We start from the raw sequence: 25,011 nt of genomic DNA, 5'->3' as shown, positions 1-25,011 counted from the left end.
GGCTATCTTCTTCTTCAGAACTGAATTTCAGGAATTTGATTATGCTGTTCAAGAACATAGGTTAGTTGGAAACTATGCCAGTATGAAGAGTAAAGGAATCGCATACTGATGTACTCAGGTGATTCATTGTCGTTCTTGTTCTTTCAATTGTCCTTTTTCTTAAAAAGATAAATATACAGCTTTAATTTAAAAGAGTACAGTGATTGTCAGGAGCAAAACACTTCAAGCCTAATTGAGTATAGGGGAGACTCATTGGTACCTATAGAACCCATTTTCATCCAGATATCTTGAGGTGAGAGTTCAAACGGATGTCTTTGAAAGTCGCCATTTTTCCCTCGCCAAAATGTAGCTGAGCTTTGGAGTGTTATTTAGCCACCTTCTCTGACGTGATTGGTACCAATAGCTATCTTAAAAAATGAGCATGCCACAGCAGGACCCAGTGGGAGCCATGTGGGAACTAAATGGGCTGAAAATTGGGCCCTATATGGGACTGTCCATGAGTTCCATACTGACCCCATGCCAGTTGTCCACGTGGGTGGGTTTACCCAAGTGGGCTCCACATGGTTATGCTCGGGCTACCTGGGTTGCAACTGTGTATGGGCCCAAAATGGGCACCTTATCTGGGACTCACTTAAGTAAACCCACTCTTGTGGGTTCCATTATGACATGGGGCCATTATGGAAACAATCCAGGGCCTATTTTTCAGCCCATTTACTACCCACATGGGCCCTACATACAAATGTAGTTGTACAATTGCTGCAATTGTACCAGAGGGCCATGGCCCCCCTGCCCTCCTTTGGGGTCGCCACTGTGCAGATTCTAAATTATTAATACAAAATACAATCAACAAATTCTAAATAATAAATTAAATTATATTATAAATGAAGATAAGACTCAGTTGATCCAAACCATGGATGGAAATTCGCAAACTGCCCACCAGTATGTAGAGTAGATAAAATTAGCTCCACCTTCACCAGCAGCGAAAATAAAGTGATGTATTTACTGTAATCAGTAATTGTAATAATCTAAGCATATTTTGATGCTATACAGACCTTTCACTTGCACCAATGTTTCTACACAGTGGTATTGCTGCTTTTCCTTAAGTTATAGATCAGAGTATTCTTCCACTGTTTCCAAACTGCATGTGCATCAGTCAAAAGACAGAAAAAACTCTTTATGGCAACAGGGACAACCTAGAAAAACCAACATGTCCCAGAGACATTATATAAAAGGGGGCTGAGAAAGCCTAATCTAACCCACTTTTGTAGCAGTAATAATAATGATTCAAATTGAAGTTAATTAAGTGTGTACATTATTTTGTCTCCCCCTATATGATTTAAATCCTACACAAGCAGGCAGAGGTACCTACAAGGGAGCTCAATGAGAATTTAATTGCAGGGCTGTGAGTGCAATCTGTGAACATAATAGCAGACTGTTTTATTAGGCGATTCAATTAAAAACAGGAAAAACATGAGACACCTAGGGGCCATATGTTCGCCTCCGCCTGGAAGTCTCTATAAAAAAAAACACATAAGTCAACAGATAGTTTCCAGATTAATCCCTGTGACATCTTTTAGTAGCAGACCGAGGCCCCCACGTGGGGAGTCTGCATAAATTGCATCCTGTTGAAGGTGATTGGACGACATGTGGATGATTGGCAGGACGATGGAGCGCGGTGTGTGCTCTCATCTGTCGCCATTGGCTGTCTTTAATGGTCGCTCCTCCTTCAGACCACACACCATTGGCTTTAGGGGCTTCGCGGAGGAGCCGGGAAGTTGTAGTTCTTTACAGCAGACGCACATCTGTAGTGCTTATTATCGACTAATATGAATTAAACTACACGTCCCGACGTCACGCTACGGGCTCTTATAATTGTTGTGAATATGTAATTGCGCTCGTACGACTGGTTGCTTCTAAATTTGGCTTCGCAGTGGCAGGCTGCTACAGTCGGTGAGGTGCTCGGTCCGCCGGTGCCGTGTGAGGATGTGAACATTAACGGAGGCTGGAGGAAATTAACCGATAAATGCGTGACGACGGGACGCCGCGGAGAAGCTGAGTCGCGGACAAGCAAGGTCATGAGGTGTCAAAAGTCGATGCTTTGTAGGGAAAATCAGAGAAAATAGAGGAGACGCTGTTAGTTTCAGGAGAAGATTAAGCTTTGTGCGCGTAGAATAACGCGCTGGAGATTTTTTGGAGAAGACTGAGACAACTCCTGCTTTTGTTACCACACTGAATGGACTTTTGAGATAGTGTCTAAAAGAATGACGGCCAGACAGAGGTCCGAGGATGTTCCCACTCTCCACGGAACCTGCACATAACCCGCAAAACCACCACTGACTGACCTTTTTACGCACGGGGAAAGATCCGTGCTCACACATTTGGTTTTCGTGTTTATGTGGATGAACTTTGCAATTCATTTTTAATGATTCGAGATCTGAGCAAGATGTACCCCCCGGCACGGCATCCGGTAAGTAGAGAGGAGCAGCAGCCGAGGCAGTGTGTCAAAACAGCGCAGATTAACAGCCGCGCGCCTGATGCGTAATCAGTTTAGATCAAGTTTCCGTGCCACTGCGCGCTCGCACGGACAATTGCGCTCATTGTCAAACTGCTGCAGCTGTGTGTGTGTCTATGAGTGTGCGTGGGTTAACGTGTAAAGAGACTGAGTGAAACCAAAAGGCCATCCCTATCACAGAGGCCTATTGTCATCTACAGTCTTGCATGTGTTTGTGTGTGTGTGTGTGTGTGTGTGTGTGGTGACGCTGAACTTTGGTGGCTCAGTTCTTCCTCTCTTCCCCTCCTTCACACGCTGTTTGGTTTGGGTCGAGGTCCCCCACCAGCCGGGGCAGCCGTTAAAGTTCACTGTCACCGAGTCCTGCGACCGGATCAAGGAGGAGTTCCACTTCCTGCAAGCCCAGTACCACAGGTGAGAGTGTGGATGGTGCATGGCATAAACATGGAAACATCTGCTCATCAGCAAAGCAGTGACAAAAAATGAAACGTTCCAACTTTGCATTGAGCTGAGGAGTGATTGCAAATCTGATCTGTGTTTTTCAGGGTCCAAAAGCTGCAATGATTGGTCAATTAATTATCTTAAGAGTCGTTTTCAAATCATTTATTGAGAAGATAAACAGTAGATTGATCGATAATGAAAATAAACTGAAACCAGACAGATTATGTGAGGAGAAAAAAGGTCATTGCTGTGATGTTGACCTTCCTTGCACCAGTCACACAGTGTGACCAAAATGTTTCTGAAAATGCATGATGCAACGACATGAAACACAAGACAGAAACTGATTTTTGTTTAGGATTTGATTGAGGAATAAAACAGTTAGTTTGAGGTCAACATAAATCTAGAGATCCCATTTTCCCAAATCCCCTTAGACCCCTCCGATCATGCTAGTACATTTGTCTCAGGTCCATCTATCGCTGGTGACCAACTGCAGGTAAACCCTATCAACCTTGGTATGCACGTCTCTCTCTGCGAAACGCAAGTGGCGTGAAATACTTTTTCACCCGACATGATGAAGTGTGAAATACATTGCTTGGGGGCAGAACCATAAGCACGATACCAATGCATAATAATCGCCCACCTCTGGCCTCCTGGTAATTATGGCCCAATCACCTGGTGAGATGAACTAGCGGTCCAGTTTGCTGGCCAATCCCGGAGCTGAATGAGCTGAACCGAGGACAGTTTGTGCTGCATGCATGATGCTGTGATCAAACTGCTGCATATGTGTGAAATCCAAAGTGCAGGGAGACACTGATTTGGTGGAAAAAAGGAAGTAAGGGTCGGTCAGATATACACACACTGAATACACATCAATTCTTTGGAGATTTTTTTGTTTGAAGCTTGATTTAGAAGAAAGTAAAATGTATTCTGAAACTTTCTTTGAGGTTACTTAATTATCAAATCTCCTGTGACATGTAATATCATTTTGAATATTTGAAAAAGCTTATTGGCATCCATATTGTTTGAACTGCTTGCTGAGTAAACTCTCCAACCTTTTGGACTGATGGCAAAAAATCATCATCATCAAGCTCAAATTAAAGCTTATGTTAAGGCAGTAAAGAGTCACACGTTTAATCTGGCTGTGCCAAAATTCTACAGCTGGTTCACATTCAGTCTCTGTCTGTCCGCACATCAGCATCCTACCTTTACCTGCCAGCCTTCTCATAAATTACATGAGCAAAAGCATGCTGTCGTAATGAGGCTTTCCAGTAACAGACGGTATTTGAAAGAGTTAAGCTTTTGTGTAACCACAGTTGTAAAATGGATCCTCATTATATGGTTGCTTTTTTGTTGATGGTGCAGTTTGGGGCATCCACTCACGCTGTAAAGAATATATGATGAGGTTTGTGTGGTCGTTTATTGATCCATTAATTACTGCACTGCACCTGCTGAGTAAGTGTCTGTGTCTGCAGGGGGAAACTGGTGTGATCCAAGTTACTATTTTTTTTCTTTTTACTTTCTGCACTCAGATTTAGAAATGCAAATTTAAAGTAACAGGATGTAGTCACTTAGATGCTCAGCATTCTGCAGATGACACCTCTAATTTATTTTGTTCAAAGTCTCATTTTGTGAATTATGTAAAGTGTCATGATCTAAAGTCATAAATGATTTTTCTGTGTATGTGTGTGTGTGTGTGTGTGTGTGTGTGTTTGATCATGGTACACACTAACATAACATTTTCCTTCTGCCTCGCAGTCTGAAATTGGAGTGTGAAAAACTGGCCAGTGAGAAAACTGAGATGCAAAGACACTATGTCATGGTGAGTCTCGTTGACCACGTGTGTGTGTGTGTGTGCATGAGTGCATCAGTATTTTTGGGGTGTGTGCAAAAAGAGGAACAGAGAGAGAACAGGTTTGTTTGACCTTGCTTTGATCTTTTTTCTTTTCAGTACTATGAGATGTCGTACGGACTGAACATCGAGATGCACAAGCAGGTAGGAAACATTTTCACTCAGATGTAAAAAAGATGTAAAACTGTTTGAAATCACACTGGAGCAGGTGTCGAAGAAATGCAGATGGTGGATAAGATTAACGCGAGTTTTTAGTTTCAAATTTTTTTTTTCAAATCTGTAGTTGCTGCTGAATTTTGCAAAATCTTTTAAGGTACATTTGAAAATGATTTATTTATTACTACCAGTGCTAAAAGGTGAACACAGAAAAGGCCACACTGCTGTCACTTGATGGCAGTTTTGAATTTTAAAACAGGTTTTAAAATGTCCCGCCATGTTTTTCGAGGCCCCACGCTTTGTATATACGAACTTGCAAGAATACTCACAATTTAATTTATCATATTTATTTATAATAACCTCCTCACCTGTCGTAGGTAAACAATTTCTCTGCTAGGGATTTTTTAGTGTTAGTCCCACAGTTTGGGCCTGTCATGTACAGCATTCAAGCTATAGAGCTAACCATCCCTAAAAATATGTACCTGGTGATGTTTAAAAAACTCACCACTTTGTTGAAAGGTATTTCCACTCCTCTAAACATATGGATAAAAACTAATTGATAAGGTTTATCATCACCAAATGAAGATGGCAGCCAGAAATGACACATCTCCTGGCTTCTATTTGCACAACATGACCCCAAATTTAGAAACTGTATAATCAGTATTGGTGCATATTTGATGTTTCTTTCTTGTGTTTTATATATTAATGCAAAGTAATGCAGAAATATTTTCCCTGTGTTTTACAAAAAGAGCCATTTCCAGCTGCCTGTATCAGGAAATACAGTCGCAACTTGAGAAACGGGTTGAAAAGTGCAACATACAGAATCATTTTTTCATCCACACGGTTCGAAGAGTCTTTGAAGATTCTGGAAATACCTTCAGCACAGCGGTCAGTTTTATCAAACAACCTTCTGGCTTTTTCAAAGATCCGCGGGTAATTATTTTTTTAGGAAAACGGGATGCTTAGCTGTGACTTGAATGTAATGTTAGATCATGAGAGACACAAACTGGGGGCCAGTATCAAAGCAGAATCATCCCAGAATGTACATTAAAGGTGCTACATTTCAAAATGGAAATGTGATTTACAGGGGTGAAAAAATGAGCAGCTCGCTTGCCTTGTGAGGTTGAATAGTAATTCCGTGTGTGAATAATGATTTCATCAGTTTAATTGAACGAGAAAATGGGCTGAAAAATGACTGGAGTGAACAAGGATTTGGCCTTTAACGAGCCTTTACATTACTGCTGGCTTTTTTTAAACGCGGAGGGTCATTAGCATAAATGTCTGTGTTAACCACACATCAGCTGCCAGGCTAAATGGGCCACAGCTAACCAGCTACACGTTCATTTCCAGAGAAATGGTGTGTGTAGCACGTGTGCCAATGTGTGTGTTTGTGAGTACGAGAGGATGTGATAAATGCTTGGCCTTTGTCTCGCTGTGTGTATGATTTTCTGTTTGTGTGTATCTATGCTGTGTGTTTACTTTGCTGCATGTGTGTGTGTGTGTGTGTGTGTGTGTGTGAGGGGTGGTGGATCTGTATAACAGCCTGTATGTATACTGTACATGTTTACTTAGCATGTGTGTGGGTCCGCGTGTATTTGTCTGTATGCACACTGTAGTTGTTTATTTAGTTGAGTGTGTGCTATTCGTGTATTTGTGCGCCCTGTGTGTGTGCGTACATGTGTGTTCTCGTATATTGTAGACCTTTACTTGTGTGTGTGTGTGTGTGTGTGTGTGTTAGTCTTTGCATTTGTTTTGGTTGTAGTGTGTCTGTGTGTATTTCTGTGTGTGAATGTTGCACACACATGCAGCTTTTTACTGGCACACTAATCAGACTTGTCTGATGAAATACGGGGTTTCTTCTATAAATCCTGCTGTCTGCTGCTGCTTCTGCTCTGTGTGTGTGTGTGTGTGTGTGTTTATTGGTGGAAAGGGAGAATAAATAAAAAGAGGTAAAATGTGGCCTGTGGCTCTGTGTGGTGCCCAATGATTTCTGTCAGGAAACAGTTTTGGAGAGTGAATCCCTAATTTCTGCCAGGAGCTTCTGTGTGTGTGTGTGCATGTTTTTCTGTTTGTGTGTGTGTGTGTGTGTGTGTGTGTGAGATGTGGAAGCAAATGATTTCGATGTGCAGGCTGTGTACACCAGCGTGCATGGGCGTTAATGTGTGTCTTCTATTCAGGGCATTCGATATGACGATACGACGTGTGTGGCTCGTTGAGTGGATGCAGAGATTGATGAGTGGGGGGGGGGGTGGGGCGGAGGAGGAGGAGAGGAGGAGGTGGTGGTGGTGGTGGGTCTGATGTTGTTGGGGGGGGGGGTTGTTGAGCGTCAGTCCCATTAAGGCAGTCGGCCTCCGCTACCAAGCGAATTGCTAATACTGCTTGTTTAGCATTTTCTGGGGGTAATAGGCCCATTGATTTTGGGCTATAGGCTCTGTTTTATTTACAGAGAAGGGCTCTGGTGCCCTCGTTAAAGAGAAATTGACTCATAGATGGAGGAGAGGACGGGCAGGGAGGTGGGGAGGTGGGGAGGAGGGATGTGGCGGGAGGAGGGCACGAGGGGTGTAGAGCATGGGACTGAGCTGCGAGAGGACAGCTAATCAATTGCAAATTAGCGAGGCTGAAAGAGAAATAAAGCAAGCAGGGGATGGGGAAGGAGGCGGGAGGAGAAAGTGGTGAAAGAAGGAAGTAATAAGACGTTTTGATACTGAAGAGTGGCAGTGTTTCCAACCAGGTCTGACAACTCATTCTACTGCAGCGGATAGGGGGGCATTTGTTTCATTTTGAGGATTTTGGTCACGTAACGTCTTACTTCCAGAAAATGTATTTAGAGCAAGATTAAAAGCACACTGAAACCTCTGAATTACAGTAAATAAGACCATGCTGTAATTATTTCTTCATATTTTCTGATGGTTTACAAATCTAAACTTTCATATAAAACATCTCAATAACCTTCAAATTTAGATTTTACTTTAAATTCAACTTCTGTTCAGTGTGAACATGGTGGCAGGCTGGTGACACTGTAACAGAGACAGTGCATTTTGTTGCTCTCTGATCTTGGGACCAGGAGCCCACAAATAGTCAATGGGCTGCACTTGTGTAGTGCCTTTTTAATCTTCTGACCACTCAAAGCGCTTTTACACTACATCACAATTACCCATTCACACACTGGTGGCCAAGGCTGCCTTACCTGGTGCCACCTGCTACCCCGTAACCATCTCATGCTCACACACTGATGGAACAGCCATCAGGAGGAGCCGGGGATTGAACAGCCGATCTTCCGATTTGTGGACGACCTGCTCGCCCAGGTGGTCATAAGATCGAGAAAAGCAGCGTCGAGAAAACTGAGGAACAGTACAACATGTTGGGAAATACTCTTTTTCTTGCTGAGAATAAGATTAGAAGATTGAAAGCAATCTTGTATCTGTCAAGTAGATTTAAGGCCACAGCCAGCAGGCAGTTAGCTTAGCTTATCATAAAGACTGGCTAGCATTAACGCTTTGCATCTTGTTTTATTAATCTGAACAAAAATCCAAAGCTTTGTTTATACTGGTGCGGCCCTGGCGCAGGCCTCTGTTGATGGCCCGCGAGTCACAAGCTTGCATGAATGTGCTCCAAAATGCCAGGCGGCGAACAAACAAAATATTCTGTGACTATGCAAAAAACCAGCGAGGGATACTGGAAGAACATTACCTGAAAAGTAAGCTGCCTAGCAACATTTGAAAAACACTGATGTACCACCGAACATTGCATTTGAGTTCTGTAATTATAACTGTAGGTTACTTCCAACTCAAAATTATTTCGTATCACTTCGTGTCCCCTCGGGTTGCCACTCTTTCCATGAGGTCGGTTTTTTTTAGGTCTTACCGTGATCTCTTTCGTTCTTCCACGCCCTGCGGTAAATAGCCTCTTAGTTCCCCAGTGTGGTGGCTATTTCTTTCCAATAATTCAAAGCCATTTGTCTGCACCTGTGGTCTCTCAATGAAGAGTCGTAGAGATGTCTGTCCATGCAAACCTGCCCGGGCAGTCTTTCCTTGAAGGCATCCCTATTGAGTTGAACTGCAGCAAGCCTAGTTACAAAAATTCAGAGGTGCACGACCAAGTGCTACAACAGCTTTCAGAGTCTCTGTGCTCAATGTGAAACAGGTGATTATGTCATTTTCTAGTGTGAAGCTCACGCAGGGGACATTATGGCGAGTATAAACTGCACTTTAAAATGACATATTGCAGTTTTACAGAAAGGTTACATGACGGCCTACTTTGGCAGTGTACAGTGATTTCCTAGGGTCCCTGCTGGTTGCCTTCAGTCTAATTTCTAATAATTGTAAACTATTGAATGTTGAGATTCTACACACAGATCACAAACGGTGACAACAGCACACTTTCTGAATGACTGTTGCAGATAATTTCTTGCTGATGGGTCGCATGTATAGGCCTTTTTCACGGAGGAAATTTTGACATGGCACAGGTGTAAATAATGAAATTAACAATGGCTGAAATCCATTTAGCTGCTGTGATTTCAGGGTCCTATTATTGTGCATGCCTGCTCACTGTTAGTTAGTGCTATAATATTGTCATTAGCAACACCTGTGCTTTTCCGACTATGACAGGTTAAAATATCTGCTGTGACCAGTTCGATAGTGTTTGTTTTGATCGGTGAAATGAGACAAGAATCAACAGCAGAGGAAATGATCTTTTGTCGCAAATTGCAGCTCGCACATTGTAAATTTGATTGTAACTATGGGCTCACACACATGCCGTCTTTTACTACCTGAAAAACACGAGGTTGGGTGCTGAATGCTCCTCTTGTGCCAACTTTAAAGACAGGTTGCACCTGACATTGCAAAACGACCATAACGAGCACCGTCTCATAGCCTACTGATCAGAAATCCAGAGTTTGGTGCTGATCTTCTTCCAGACATTGTTTTTTAAATATAAATAATAATAACAAAAAAAAATATTGTCAATGGGACAGATGTAAAGCTCTGGGTAGCCCTGCACTAAAGTGACCAACTTCTCCATATTTACAGACTAATATTTATGGCAGAAAGGAAAGATACCCGCCAGCTGTCTTGGTTGCTTTTGGCTTGTGCGGCTGCATTCCAAAAGTTGAACTTTGATCTTAGGTTGCACCCTATAAAATAGACATTTGAGACTGCTTACGCACCACGACAGCATTGCTCTCACTTTGCAGCACACCTTCCGCACATCTAAATTGACAACAATGGAATTAAGGGTGCAAAAAAACGTGGCATGCGTCTGGGCCCTTATAAACATATGCAATTGTGACATTTTGCCATTCACTTTTTAAAGTAATTAGAAGCTAAAAGAAACCGCTGGCGTATTTATTTTATATATTTATGTCAAGTCTGAATGCACTCCTGCTTATAGTCAATCAAGAAAATGTTTCACCTCGACTAAACCTGTCAGGAGGAAGAGAGGATTTATTTTAAATTTTAATCAGGTGCAAAAATACTTAAGAGCCGCATCATTTACACTAAGCACTAATTTTGCAGGGTGAGCTGTTTGCAGCCTCTCTGTATAACGCCCTTTGTTTTTCCCCTCTGTCCCTCCCTACCTATCTCGCTCTGTCTTTTACACACCCACTCTCTCAGACACACACACGCATGCACACTTACAGTCACAAGGGAGTACAGCCTTTATATGGTGGGGTCCATTAGGTGTATTAGCTGGTGGTGAAAAGTGGTGCTGATGTGGTGCTTACAAAGCTCCACAGGGGAGATGGACATTTGATCTTCTATCTGACCCAATCTGACTCCAGGGCTCCAGCCTGATCTAATTTCTTTGTTGTTAGGAGTTAAAGTGGGAGTGTTTGAGCTGTTTTTTTTCGTTGGTTTGAGCAACATCTGCAGCGATAAGTGGTCATTGCTGGTGTGTTGTTGTGCTGTGCTGGCTCGCCATTCTGTTATCGCAAGGAGTATACGGTAATCCAAGAAGCTAAGAGATAGCAAGTAGGTGCTCTCAGGTAAATAATGAAAGCATATTCAGAGGCAATTTCTGCAGTAGCCCTTAAAAGTCAGTGGCTCAGACCGATCACAGCATTTAGTGCATGTTGTTGATCTGATCACAAGGGGCGAACCATGAAAGAAGAAGCTTGATGTTGTGCAGCTACTGCTGACTGTTTTTTCTGTTTTCAACCGGAGGAACATTTTCTCCAGTGACTCACACAGAGGGTCAAAGATAAATTCGGCGTGCATGATCTCGCCTCAGAGGTTATTGGGCTTTATGTGACCACAGAGTCCTCTAATCTGGCAATAAGCTCCATGGATCGACCTGAGTTTGAGTCCTAACCTTAGAGGACTCTCTGGCAAGTCGTTTCTTGTTATTTATTCACTGTCGAGACGGTGACAGGTCCAGGTTGAAGTCGAGGCCTGTCCGCTGCAGGAAAAAAAATCTCTAGGTTTCAACAAACCACAGGACACTCTTTGAGGAAAAAAAGGAGCCCTGCTTTTTCGCTTTGGTTTCTGTAGTGTGAACAGACGTGTTGGCCAAACAGGCTGACATCCCCCTGCACTCTGGCCAACAGTCACGATTGTCTGCCATTGATGTAAAATGTCACCTGAAATTGGTTGTGTTGCCTCGTGGAAAAGCATCTCTATTTCCCTTTCTGCTCCAGTGCTTTTGTTTCCTTTTCTGTGCCAACATCTCAGGGTCAACTCTTCAAAACGAATCGATTGCAGGTGCAGCTTGCAGAGTTGTTAGTGGAGATCTGCATCAGTCCTTATTTTTCACACTACTGTGTCTGTCTGACAATCTTTCAAGATAAAAAACATTGCAGTTTAAAGTACTACATCAGGGGGTCAGCAAGTTTTAGCCTATTTGCTAAAAAGTACATTAGGGTTGCAACTAATGATTATTTTCATTAGTTATTAATCTGTTTAATATTTGCTTGATTTATTCATTAATTGCTTGGTCCAGTAAAAAAAAAAATCCCAAATAGTAACAAAGATCTTTTTACTTTAAAAACAAAATTATTTTTATCTTTTATACATATATATCTTCTTTATATGTATTACATTATTTATTTATCCATTATCAAAATAGCTGTTTAATGACTAATCAATTAAGTGACTAAATGTTACCATTGAGAAAACTATGTGTCTATAAACTATGTGTCAGACAGTTTTCATTCATATCTGCATGATGTAAGAACTAATTAGCAGATACTACAGCTGTTTAAACTATCACAGTGAGCTGTGAGTTTGCATGAATTTTTGTCACAGTTATATCATGGGTTGGATGTTATATGAATGCAAATTGAATAATCTCTCTCCTCAAGCTTCCTATTCTCTAATTAAGGCCCCTAAATACTGCAAAATTATTAATAATAATGCTTATACAGTAGATAGGGCTGAACAGCCCATTCTCACTCTAAAGTTGTCTAATACCACCGCTTTGTCAGTGATTTGAGAGTCAGACGCCTGATGCCAAAAGCCACCTTTCTTGGCGGTGGTATGCAGCTGGGCGACATCAGGATGTAACTTGGCCGGACTAGATCTTTTGAATTATTATGATATGCCGCAGGTTGGCTGTGATGGCACCTGTTGCAGCAGTATGATATGCCGCTGGACGTCATCAGGTTGAAATGCTGCTGGTAACAATGTAATATAAGGAGCTGGAAAGTCTCTATGGGGCGGGCAGGAGGTGAGGCGCATGGGTCCAACAAACCTCGGACTTTCACACAGGAGCCAAGTGTTTGCTTCCCAAGTGCTAAACTAAGATGTTTTCTTCCTAAACCCAACCATGTGCTTTAGTTGCTTTAACCCAACCATGTGATGATGTCCCAGCAGTGGCAGTGTGTCCTGGAATGTCAACAGCAGATGCAGAAGGATACCTAGTGCCTAGTACCTAGCAGATATGAAAGGCTACGGACAAAGCAGCAATATGTGATGACTTGGGATAAGAAAGTGTTGAGCTGAACGATATGGAAAAATAATCTAATTGCAATTTGTAGACCAATCTTGTCATTACAGTTTTTCCCTGTCTTCCTCCATCTTCTTTCTTATCTGTATTATTGTTATTATCGTTCCTGAAAAATAAATATGAATATTGCTCATTTCATGTCAGTAGCAGTATTGTAACAAAACTAAAGTGCACACTGACAATGGCTCTACCCCTCTGAAATATTTAGATAACTCAAAGCCTTGTTGTAAACATGTTGTAATTGTTCCTGCTTCAGGTTCCAGACTGTGGTCTGGATGTTGATGCTGGGCCAACCCGCCTCACTTTACCCAACAGTTTGGAAAGCAAGAACTTTACCTGATCCTGATGAGCTGCAGCATTTACTCATGAACACATTGAAACCTACACTGTTCATTTGCTACCTCTTGACAGCTTTACAGCTAATTTGTTATCTGTTCTGATCGCCAACACCTGTCTGCTCTGAGGGCATCCAGCGTCTCTCGCTTGCTCGCTCAACCACACACTTGCTATGCACACATTATGCTGCTCTTACAACTATGGTATATATAACATGTGTACTGACTTAAAATCAGCCCTGGCCATTTTCACATGGTACTACTGCAAGCGTCACAGCTTGCACATAGTGTTTTACAACTTGTTTTCTTCATCTACTCTCATTCATTCAGCCCAATCGTCAGAAGAAACAGTTTTCATTACACCTTTCTGCAAAACATGAATACATCACATTTGCATGTTTCATACGTATCATATCAACTTTCTAAAGTGTTGTAATATATAAGCTGACTTTTGTCATCAGGAAGTGGAGGGAATGGTGGATGTTATGTCACCTAGGCGTGATGCCTGCTGAGCTGCAGAGTTCGAAACCAGGAACACCGGTTGTATGTGGCAGAAATCCTGGCTGTTTTTCACCAGCACATCACAGCTTTTCTCAGAGGTGTCTGAGCCACCTAACCAGGGTGTTATTCACCAACCTGTCCCTGGGTTTCCAACAGCTCTTGTGCCACCAAATGTGTGTTTACTGAGCCAAAATGTGATCTTTTTCTAACCATATCCAAGTGATCTTTGCGCCTAAACTTAACCACGTATCCGCTACAAAACAACATACAAATGTGACCTATCCATAGTATGTAAAAACGTACAATACAAACATTTTTTTCTTGGTTGTTGGTTCGATCTTCAGCCCCTCTTGTCCACATGTCAAAGTGTCCTTGAGCAAGACACTCCAAGTTGCACCTAATGGGCAGGCCAGTGCCCTGCATGGCAGCTCCACCAACAGTATTGTGTGAATGTGTGTGTGAATTAAAAGCAAACTGTAAAACACTTTGTCTACTTCAGCAGAAAGGCTCTATATACATGCAGTCCATTCACTATAGGTGATGTTGTATCAATTGTGGCATTGCCTAGCAGTGATTTTATGTCCAAGCAGATGTCATATCTCATACAGGCTGACCTTCACCTCTGCTGCTGTCCGCTGTCAATTCACTGCGTCCTTGAATATCCACATCCTAATGCTAGACCAGAGGAAGCAGCTCTTTTATTCATTCCCTTCTTAAGGTGCAAACACTGAGCGTGGCCTCCTTTGCCCTCAGCACATAACATTAAGGTGCCCTTGAGCAAGGCACTTAAACCCCAACCATCTAGTAGTGGAGTATCTCAGAGGCTAATATGTACCGGGCAGATCCCCGGTGTGTATGAATCTGAAGCAGAACCAAGCTGAAAAAGGGCATGTGTGCACAGCAAGTCTTCCCTGGATAAACGTTAAATATAAAATGAAAATGTCAGTGTTTTAGGTTGTCTGTGGGAGCGCGAGCGGCTGCAGCGCTGTGTTAATCACAGGTAAGTTGAACTGCAACCCTCCCTCGAGTTCCCCATCTGCTTGACACTAAATGGTTCCCTAACTCTAATGATAGCTTGTGCTCATCCTGTGTGTTACAGAAGATATTTTTAAGATCTTCACTTGTTGCCTGTGAAGTCTTGCCTTAAAAGCTCAGCACAGCACTCAGTGATGACAACGCATCATCAGAAAGAATGAGAGCCCTTGGATGTTGAAGATGTTTTAGGGTATTTTCTGACATTGTTGTCAGTAAGTGGATCATCAAGCGTGAACACTGAATGAATCAAAGTACTCAGTGGAACCTCTTCAGTGCATTACCCCTCAAATCTTTGAGAATGACTGCAGATGTCTGCAGAGTGAATATGGCTCAGCTTGAAGTGTTCTGCAGTTTCTTTTTCTGTCTGTCTGCTGTCTGGCTGAACATGTCTGCTACACCTTTATTCTGAAGTATCTGCTCTCAACTGGCAAAATGCTCACCTGAGCTGGTGCAACTTTTTTGGCAGAGGATTCATATTTTGCCTCAGGAAAGATAAAATCAGACATGTTAAAGTCAACTTTAAGCCCTGGATTGTTGGTCCGTAAACACTGAACACGTCCAAAGTATTAAACATAGTGTATAAGGATAAACTTTATTCATAAAGCACTGCTTGTGCTGAAAATATAGCTGGAAATGCTTTTTATCTTTATCAGGCATAAGCCCCAAGAAGATCATGCATTTCGTTGTGTCTGTGTCTATGTGCGTGCATTTGTATCCATCTGTCTGCATCTTGCAAACTACTGGGCCGATGAGCCTCGTAGTTTGTGTGTACACAAACTGATTCACAGTTGTTGAAAAACCTGGTTTATTCACTGTTTTATACCATCACTGGCTGCTGACTCCTCACTCCTCTTAGGTGGCCAGTAGTGGCTGCAAATTTTTCCTGAAATCGACCTGGTTAAAAACAACAAGTCTTATCATTTGCTGAAGAACACATACTGGCCTTCATCAAAAACTTTGTTCTCATTATGAATCAGAATCAAAATGTCATGATCCACTAAACTTAAAAACATTACAAGATGAGTAAGCCAACTGTTTTTGTTATTGCTGTCATGACTGTAAAGGAACCGGAAGGGACATTTTCACCAGTTGTAGCTGCACTGTGGTCCAACTGTGACCCGGTTTTGTTCCGTCTGCTGTAGGAAGCTATACTGCAGTTGGAGCATTTCAGTGTAGCATATTGCCCACTTGAATTTTCTGATTTGTTTTTTTTCCTTGATATTAGTGCTACTAAAGTAGTAGTAGTAGTAGTAAAGTAGGCTATGTGGTAAAATGGTTTCTTTGTCTGGCCTATTTTATTTTTTATTATGAGCTATTTTGTTGTTGTGTTGTGTACAGACAAGGTTAATACTGTTAAAAAAATCCAGTTATGAATGCGTCACTCTGGCAGTCAGTAATGATGCTCATTACCCATGCCCTTGGAGCCGAGCTGTACCAATCACATTGGTGTATGTGATATAGGCGGGCCAGAGGCGAGCTAAACAGATGACGACAGCGCTGCGATGACCAAGTCTGGAATCAGTCAGTAAACATTGCAAGATGGCTACGGATGAACACCAGTTGTTTGAAACGGCTTTGGCTGCTACAATGAACGAGTTAGACTTGGCTTTTTCTCTAAAAGAGGAACAGAAGACGGCGCTCGAATCTTTCCTTTGTAATAAGGACGTTTTTGCTGTTTTGCCAACCGGATATGGCGAGAGTCTAATCTACCAGTTAGCTCCGCTGTTAGCACTCTGGATACGTCACCCTGTGTATTGTTCTGATTGGTCATAGTGTTATCCAATTGCGTGCAGTGATATTTTCAAATGCATGCTTGGTGCCGCCCCTCGAGTTGGGCCATTTGCATTACTCATGGCCAGACCCTAAATCTTTCTAATTTTGGGTCTGGAATTCCAGGCTACATATTATGTCTATTAGCAGGAGAATTCAATCTGATATGTGCAACGTGCTGCAGCTCTGTCAAAAGTAGATAAGGCGCATAATTTAATCAGCATCTGGGATGCTTCTGAAACACGCTTGGTGGTTCTGTGTGAACAGAATTGTCTCAAGTGCCTGTGATTAGCTGGGGCGCCCCCTGGTGGAGATCTGCAGTCTACTACGTGCCCTTTTCTAGTTATAAATAATATTTGTTTTGCATTTAGTGTAAAGACAGATCCTTGCTACTCTTGGCACTTTGAAATGTTCTGGTGATAGCTGGTGTCTTGTAAAGTGCGTGAAAACGATTAACCAAGTTTAAACAATAGATCAATTAGTTGATTAACAGAAAATTAATGGAGCTCAAAAGTACAGGTCAAAGAAGGTCCTAAAAGCGCAAAAATACTTTGAATGTGATCCTGTCAAGGCCTGAAGATTTCCCTCCTGAAGTTCTGCTCAATGCAGTTTTTAGTTCCTGTAGAAACATTAGGGAGCCCAAATCTGCTGCTTGCTGCTCTTGTAAAGCAGTTAGATCCATTAGCCTGTCATCTCCTTACCAAATTGCAAATGCAAGTTAGTCTGAAACCTCTCAGCTCAAGGAACGTTATCAGTGGCACCTCTGGATGCAATTAGATAGACCTACAACCAATTAGAGCAATGAAATGTGTGCCATAGTGCTGAGCCACCAACAAATGTTAAAGACTAGAGTGCAGAGACGAGCTTTGATTGTGTAGCATCAATATGTCTGTGAACGATTTAGAGTTTGAAAATAGTGCTTACCAGAAAGTTCCACGTCAGCTGCAACCATCTTGGTTGTTTTAGTCAATTGCTCAACAGCGCCCCTCTCTACTCAGGTATGTTTATGCTCGCCATAGTATCACGCAAGGGTGTGTGAGCCAAAAATGAAGTTGTGTGTCGTTGTGTAAAGCTCAAAGGCTTCATAGGTTGTCAGTCATTGTCTCAAACACGCCCCATATTAGATAAACAATGGTGATCAGTCTGATCTGGGCCAGGCTGGCTGGAAATCTGTCTTAACAGGAGGGGGACCAGAGAGCAACTATAACATGAGCTAACAGATTCATCTGGTTCTCAGGAGGCTATAGATTGATCCCTTTCAAAAAATATTACATCTGTCTGGGTCAAAACCAGATGATGTGTACAAATCTTAGTAATACATTTAAAAAGGTGTTGCGTAACTCCCGAATCCTCCCTGAAACCAAACCTTTAATAGGGGGTTGTATTGAGTCAAGGAAAGTCCTGGATCCCTGGATTTACAGGTGTTGTGTATTTCCTCAGACAACAAAAATAGTCAGCTCTTGAAAATGACTAATGAAATGTGGAAAATAGGCATTGTGAATGCCTGGGTTTTGAAATGTCCAAACTTTCAAAAGGTTTGAGTCAAGGTAAATCCAGGGCAGAGGAAGAGCCAAAAACTGTAGATCCTTGAATGACCACTTGAGGCTGCCTCCAAGAACGAGTCAGTCCTCATGGACATGCCCTACTTTACAACAGAAATAAACATGTTTACAGCCTGGTACAAGCTAATTTCAACACTTATGACAACTGTATGGGGATTACGTTTTATTTAACTCACCCATTTGCATTTTATCAAGGCTTAAAGTTACACATAATTAAGGGTGGGGTCGCTTTGAGTGACAGGCTGTCTGCTGATAAAGTCCTTGGCTTCTCAGTCAGATCCAGCTACACCCTCTTGTCTAAATATGGTTACTTCTAGCTCGTAAAATTGAAGATGGAGACGGCCAGAATGTCGAACTCAAGGCTTCAAAATGGAAGTCCACAAACTAATTGGTGACGTCATGCTGGCTACGTCCATAAGTCTTATACAGTCTGTGTAAATCTCATGTGCTCTGTCTGTCTCAATACTTTTGGTTCAAGTAATGGTGTAATTTTGGGACGCATTTCCTGAAAAAATGCAATTACGTTGTTGCCCTCTCTGTTGGTGTCAGTCCTGGTGATCCTTACGCTGTCCACCAGATACCCTCAGACCTTTTCACCTGTCCCAGTCACCTGCCACCCACTTTCTTTTTTTTTAAGATATTTTTTGGGCATTTTTAGCTTTTATTTGATAGGACAGACAAGTGTGAAAGGGGGAGAGAGAGAGAGGGAGTGACATGCAGCAAAGGGCCACAGGCTGGAGTCGAACCCGGGCCGCTGCGGCAACAGCCTTGTACATGGGGCGCCTGCTCTACCACCAAGCCACCGACGCCCCCTGCCACCCACTTTCAATAACCCCTTTCCCGCCTACCTGCTCACCTGTCACCTCTTCCCTTCATCAGCCCCTCTTGCAATAATTCCCTGCAAGACTGTCAGTGATGCTTATGCCTTCACTTTCCAGCCATCTGAACAATTACCTGAGCAGGCTGTTCTCATGCTCTGTTGCACATTTTCCTACAAAAAGTAATGCACCAAAATTAGTACATATCCTTTGTTATCATGAGCCATGAATTCATGTGTAACTCACATATTTGGAAAGGCTGCAATTACGTGACCAATGTGCTCATGGGAGTAAAGAAGGAACCGGTCTGAAAAGGTAGCAGGTTTGGGTGTTGGATGGGTCACAAAACACCAGACTTTCCCAGGAGACCAGTGTTCAGAACTCTGTGGACTTTGAGTAAACTTTTAAGAGAAGCCCTTCACCATGTTTCCTTTCTTAAACCTAGCCTCTGTAACTTTATGTTATGTGTATGACGATACATTGACCTGAACTATTCCTGCTTTTCCTTGTTGCCTGGTCCTGACCTGCTCACCTGTCTTGGTTTTGTTTGTCCGGACTGCCATCCTGTTGCCAACCTGTGAGCGTGTTCCTGACCTTTGCCTTGAGTAAATTTCCCTTTATCCTACCTGCGCACCTGAAGTGTATTTGTCTGTGTTTGAGTCCTCCTCCTTTCCTTGCCACAATTCACCAGATGTGACATTTGGTCCTCGAACAGGGGTAAACTTGTGCTGATGTTTTTTGTATCCCTGAGGCGTTGCTGAGATGCTTGGCTTTTTATGGTCCTTGTACTCTGTTGACTTTAGATACCAAACCCTGATCAGTGTCGATGGCATCAACATTTTTCGGGAGATTCTTTCATGCATTACTGTCCCATGAATGACAGCCGCCTCTAGGTGATCTTGCTGTTTAGCTGGGGCTAAGGAGATGTCTTACTCTGTGCTAACATCAGTAGTTGCAGTGCTGTCATTATGGCTTCGTTGATGGTATTTCAATCAAGTCAAACAGTTTCCTGTTGTTTAACGGCTTATATAGTTCAAATGACCGAGGATAATACTGCTGTAAGTTTTGGAAGTCAAATTATTTGTGAAATCGGTGGTACCAAGAGAGAGCCCCAGAGTCTTCTGACAATTGTACTTGCAGGTCACGTGACCTCTCTTGAGAGAAGACTTTGTTATCTAGTTGTTCGTATTTAGTCCTACAAATAAAGAAAGTAATGTTTAGCCCCGTGTGCTGTTTAATGTGTGTTTTGTGTGAGTCTTTGTCTTTTTTCCGAGTTTGTGTTTGGATTTGAGTTGCACTACTAGCACTCCCTTTGGGACAGTGGATCAGGCAATTTCCTGTTCAAAAAAAAAATCCTACCTGATGTGGAGAGAGAGAGAGAGAGAGAGAGAGAGAGAGTGCTGTATAATCTTTAAAAGCCAACCCTTGGGTTCAGTAAAAACATCTGATGAATACAGAGAAGGCTGTGGAGGTGTGTATTTGCCTGAGCCTGTGTGCACACGGTTGTGTTTGTGCATACCGTCCTGCTGCAGTGTTGCTTGTGCGTCTGTCTGAAGGGCTTGTATCAGTGTGTGTCTGCAGGTTTGCTCTCATGGCCTCTGGGGGCTTCTGTTACCACTGATACCAGAGCAAAGTTCACCTCTATCAAGGTTATATACATGAAACACTTGACGTGTAGCTTCTTCTGCATTTGTGTTGGACTTGCTGGATTTATCTTTTCAGTAGTTGGCTCTTAATTTAGCTGATTAGATCGACAAAAATCTCACATTTACCTTCGGCTGTGTGCTCAAGTGGACTCCTCTCTCTGTACTCCTCCAAATTCTCAAGAGGGCCAAATCCTGGGTTTACATTTACAAATCATCCATTAGGCTGATGTTGATTGATGTTCAGAGAGTGCAGCAGCAGAATAACTTTCCAGAGATACTGAAGGATAAGTGGTACAGCCCAATCCTGGGTTTTTTTTAGACTGATGCTACTATTTATAATGACTCGAGACTAAATTAGCTGTAACTAGAATAACACAGCTGAATGTCTGACTGAATTGTCAGTGGTCAGGTTGCGTTGTGGGTAACAGACGCAGGCACCAGGTTTTAAGAAAGGAGGGAGAATGGGGGGAATGAAAAAGTAGATATATCTTGACGCTCTGTGTTTGAAACCCCATTGTTCTCTGTTTCTGGCTTTTGCTGAACCGACATTTTATTCCATTATGTTGTCAGGAACGGTTTCGACAGCAGCAGGGTGCACAGGAAGTCATCTTGGCACAAATGACACTAAAGACGACATGATATTTATAGCAGGCAGCAGTTTTTTGTTTTAGTGAGTTAACTGATAACTTCGGCTTTTAACTTATGGGACAGTTTTTCTTAGACAACTAGTGATCTCAGTGAGCTTGTGTTTTATGTATGTTGAATAACTAAAGATTGTTACAAAGCTACCAGCTGGCGTCTCTTAAAAACCTGTGACTTTCGAGTCGGAGTTCATTTGTTTGACGCCTGTGTTCACTAACCAAAAATTTTGAAAAGCGTGATTGGGTAACCTTTAACTTAAAGGAATACACTACCCACAAAATGACCATTTCTAAATCAATTAGTCATGCTGTGATACCTTGAATTTGTAAAGAAAATATCGTTTTTCTTGCATAACTTTATGGAAAACAAATAAAACATTGATATATTGAATGACTGGGGACCACATTTGACAACAGCAAAACATCCATTTACAAATGGAGTATTATCTAAGTCTTATTATTTATTTACTCGTATGCTCAGTACTTCCCAAACACATGCAAATTCGCTAAAAATACTTAGTACTGGAGACCTGTTTGAAGACAGCATAGATTAGTTTAATTTTCAGTTCAGTTTGAATCCTAAGGTTTAGCAGAAATGCATGATTTTGAGACTTGAGATTATATTGTACGAGGTGTGTGAGAGTCTGTAAACACGTCTTGATATACTTTGGCTGTTGGACACCAATCAATCAATATGTACGGGAAAAAAACGTTTTCTCCACAAATTAAGGTAACACGGCATGACTAATTAATATAGACAGAGTCATTTTGTAGGTGAAATATTTCTAGGATTGTCTATCTTAATCTTCATGACATTAAGTCGCTAACAGGGGCAGCGACTTATGATTATTGTCACTATTGATTCATTTATTGATAGTTTTTTTTTTTAGTAATAATTTATTGTTTCATCTTTAAATATATAATCTAGTAGTAGAGTTGCAACAGTATGAGATTTTCACGGTACGATAACCGTCTCAGAAATTTTGCGGTCTCCTGTTATCATGGTATTAAAGAATTTATCATCATCATCATCAGTCAGAATGAGCCTTAAAGGAATGAAAACAGAAGGGTTATTGTTGGTTTAACAAATGTTTTATTACTATGATTGAAACTTGAAACCATTTTGTTAGTGGAAGTATATGTAAAATGTCTTCTTTTTGAAAATAACTAAAATAAAGGTGAGATTTACGTCCAGTAACAGTAGCAGATATTGTAGATAAGCAGATGTACACGGTATGATAACCATCAACTTTTATATCACGGTATACCTTGAAAGTGGTGTATCGCTGCAATTCTATCTGGTAGTAACAAGTGTATGTCTTCATGCTGCTTATTTTGTCAGCATACAGGCAGATCCAGATATTTGGCATTTGTGTTTGATGAATAACTTTAACAATCTATTGTCAGAATAGGTTCAGATTCATTTTCTGTCCATCGACTAATTGATTTATTGTCTAATTATTGTTAGTAGTACCTTAACCTGAAAAGGTTATACAGGTCGGAAAACGTTACTAAGTCACTACCTGTTTGACATGAAATCACCTACTTGTTTTGTTCAACTCTAAATAGTTTCTCTCTTGTCAAACTTCTTGGCCTACACTTTCTGCCTTACAGTAATCACTCAATAATAAAGTTTAAGAGAGCACCCTCTCTGTATGGTTTTGGTGAGATTGGTGCTAAGCGCTCATTACTGTGCCGCAAGTTGGTCTTTAAAACACAGTGTGGGCGGTATTTTAAGTCTTTTATCTTGCATTTTTCTGCAGATGAAGTTTAAGCTCTGGTAGTTTTGCTCTTTTCATTGCCATCGCTGCTCATTTTATCCTCCCAGTTCTTATTTTTTTTCATTAAAATGTTCAACTCAAAGGGGCCCTGTGGAGTTTTCTTGTACACAAACAAAAAGTTATGTTTACACTCAGTGTTACTCATTAAAACACATTGTGTGTATCCTTGAGGTTTAACGAACGTGTCGAGTGTATTTCCTTCCTCATAAAATGTGACCAGACAGTGTTCCTAACAGCAACTGTAAAAGCTCTCAACCAATCAGAATGCATCAAATTACGATTGTTTCACATTACAGGCCATTATGTGAAAATAATGTGGGCTATTACTTTAATTCAACACACATTACACTTGATATGAGCATTTGTAGGCTGTGTGACGAGGACGACGCCTTCTTGTCTGTTGGTGAATTTGAAGATGATTGTGTTGTCTGCGCCCACCTCTCTGTCTTGCAGGCGGAGATCGTCAAACGGCTGAACGCAATCTGCGCCCAAGTCATCCCCTTCCTCTCACAAGAGGTAAGACTCTAAAATGCCTGTCGCTGCGAGTTAAGACGGAGGTGGGAGAGAGCGAGAGAGCGAGAGAGGGAGACACAGGGAGGGAGACAGATAGGACCCATGGAAGGAGGAGAAGTGTGTGGTGGATTGTGAGGCAAAACAGACAGATACGGACACACACACGCGCATGCACACAGCCATGTACACACACAGATTATCCTGGGCTAATCCCCCCTGCTCGGGATAGGCAGATATGCTCTGAACTTATTAAATGTCTCCCACTAACATATGCAGGAGCCAGTGGCTGAGTGTGTGTGTGAGAAAATTCCTTTGTGTTTGAGTTCATTTTGTGTATGTGTGTGTATTTTTCCACCTGCACGCACACAAAATACACTGTAAATGTGTGCACGTACAGTAGTGGGTGTGTTTTATACAGTGTGTTGATTATGGAATCTTTAGGTGTGTGTGTGTGTGTGTTTTTAGCCGGTAAATCCTTTCTCTGGAGGAGGTGGAAGTGTGTGCATGTGTGTGTGTGTGTGTGTGTGTGTGTGTTGAGGGGTGGGAACAGCAGGAAGGAGTGAGTGTGGACTCCAAAGCTCTCCTCCAGATTAGCCATGGATTAGGAGGGTTTAGGGTGGATTAGGAATAATGGCATTAGACTGTGGCGCTGCTACACAGCCCTGAGGCCCGCAGAGAGGGGAGGCAGGGAGAGGAAACGGATTTTACTGCTTTGTTTTGATGCACAGCCTCGTTCACTGGGTGTGCATATGAAATGTAACAACAATCATATTATTATTGTGCAGCAAATCACACCGACTGTGTGTGTGCATGTGTTTGCTTTTATTTTCATTTCTGTCATTGTCTGGCACAGTTTGAAATTTCTTTGAAAAGATGATTGTTGCCAGTAATAGGATGATGTGTCAGTTGCGATACTTGCTTATCAGAATAATGCGTGATACATACAGAATAATAGTGCCTATATAGACAGGGTTGGTCTTAAACCTTAAAGGAATACTTCATCCGCCAAATTAGTATTATGTCAAGTATTAATCCCATGTTACCTTAAATTCCTGAGGACAACTTTGCTTATGGTGAACGACAAATCCAAAAAAGGCAAACATTCTTGATGAATTGATGTAATAACAGGCTGTGAAATGCATGTGTTTTGGAAGAACTGAGCATTAAACTGGATAAATGAGACTTAGATTACACAGCACAAGGTGTATGAGAGTTTTGAAACAGATGTTTTGATATAGTTTTGCAGTTGTTAAAAGCTGACTCCCTTTACTTCAATTCACTAAGAATTTTATCAGTTTTTGGATTCTTCGTTCAACGTTCAAGGAATGCCAGTAAAACAAAGTTTTCTTCCCAAATCCAAGGCAACGTGGGTTGCGTGATATACATGTGATCATTTGGGAGCTGAAGTATTCCTTTAATATCTAGTAACAGAAATGTGGCCTTAACCCAAAGTATCAAAAACTGTCAAGTAACTAAATTTACTGAACCCTGGGTCACAGTCTTGTTAAGCACG

The 25,011-nt window shown here is 41.8% G+C and overlaps 1 protein-coding gene across 3 annotated transcripts in view; it reads left to right on the top strand.

Moving 5' to 3' along the window:
* Nucleotides 1-1,867: 1,867 nt before the first annotated feature.
* LOC117252036 (transducin-like enhancer protein 4) overlaps nucleotides 1,868-25,011 on the top strand; it is a 66,188-nt gene continuing 43,044 nt past the window's right edge. For 2 of the 3 annotated variants that reach the window (XM_033618678.2, XM_033618677.2), the window contains exons 1-5: nucleotides 1,868-2,467; nucleotides 2,826-2,923; nucleotides 4,706-4,769; nucleotides 4,899-4,943; nucleotides 23,439-23,501. In XM_033618678.2, coding sequence (XP_033474569.1) covers nucleotides 2,423-2,467; nucleotides 2,826-2,923; nucleotides 4,706-4,769; nucleotides 4,899-4,943; nucleotides 23,439-23,501 — 315 coding nt within the window. In that variant the 5' untranslated portion in view covers nucleotides 1,868-2,422. The remainder of the gene's footprint in view (nucleotides 2,468-2,825; nucleotides 2,924-4,705; nucleotides 4,770-4,898; nucleotides 4,944-23,438; nucleotides 23,502-25,011) is intronic. The other variant, XM_033618680.2, reaches the window with a different exon arrangement.

Source organism: Epinephelus lanceolatus, chromosome 9 (assembly GCF_041903045.1).
Source record: "Epinephelus lanceolatus isolate andai-2023 chromosome 9, ASM4190304v1, whole genome shotgun sequence".
Lineage (NCBI taxonomy): Eukaryota > Metazoa > Chordata > Actinopteri > Perciformes > Serranidae > Epinephelus > Epinephelus lanceolatus.
This window is presented reverse-complemented; position numbering and strand designations above follow the sequence as displayed.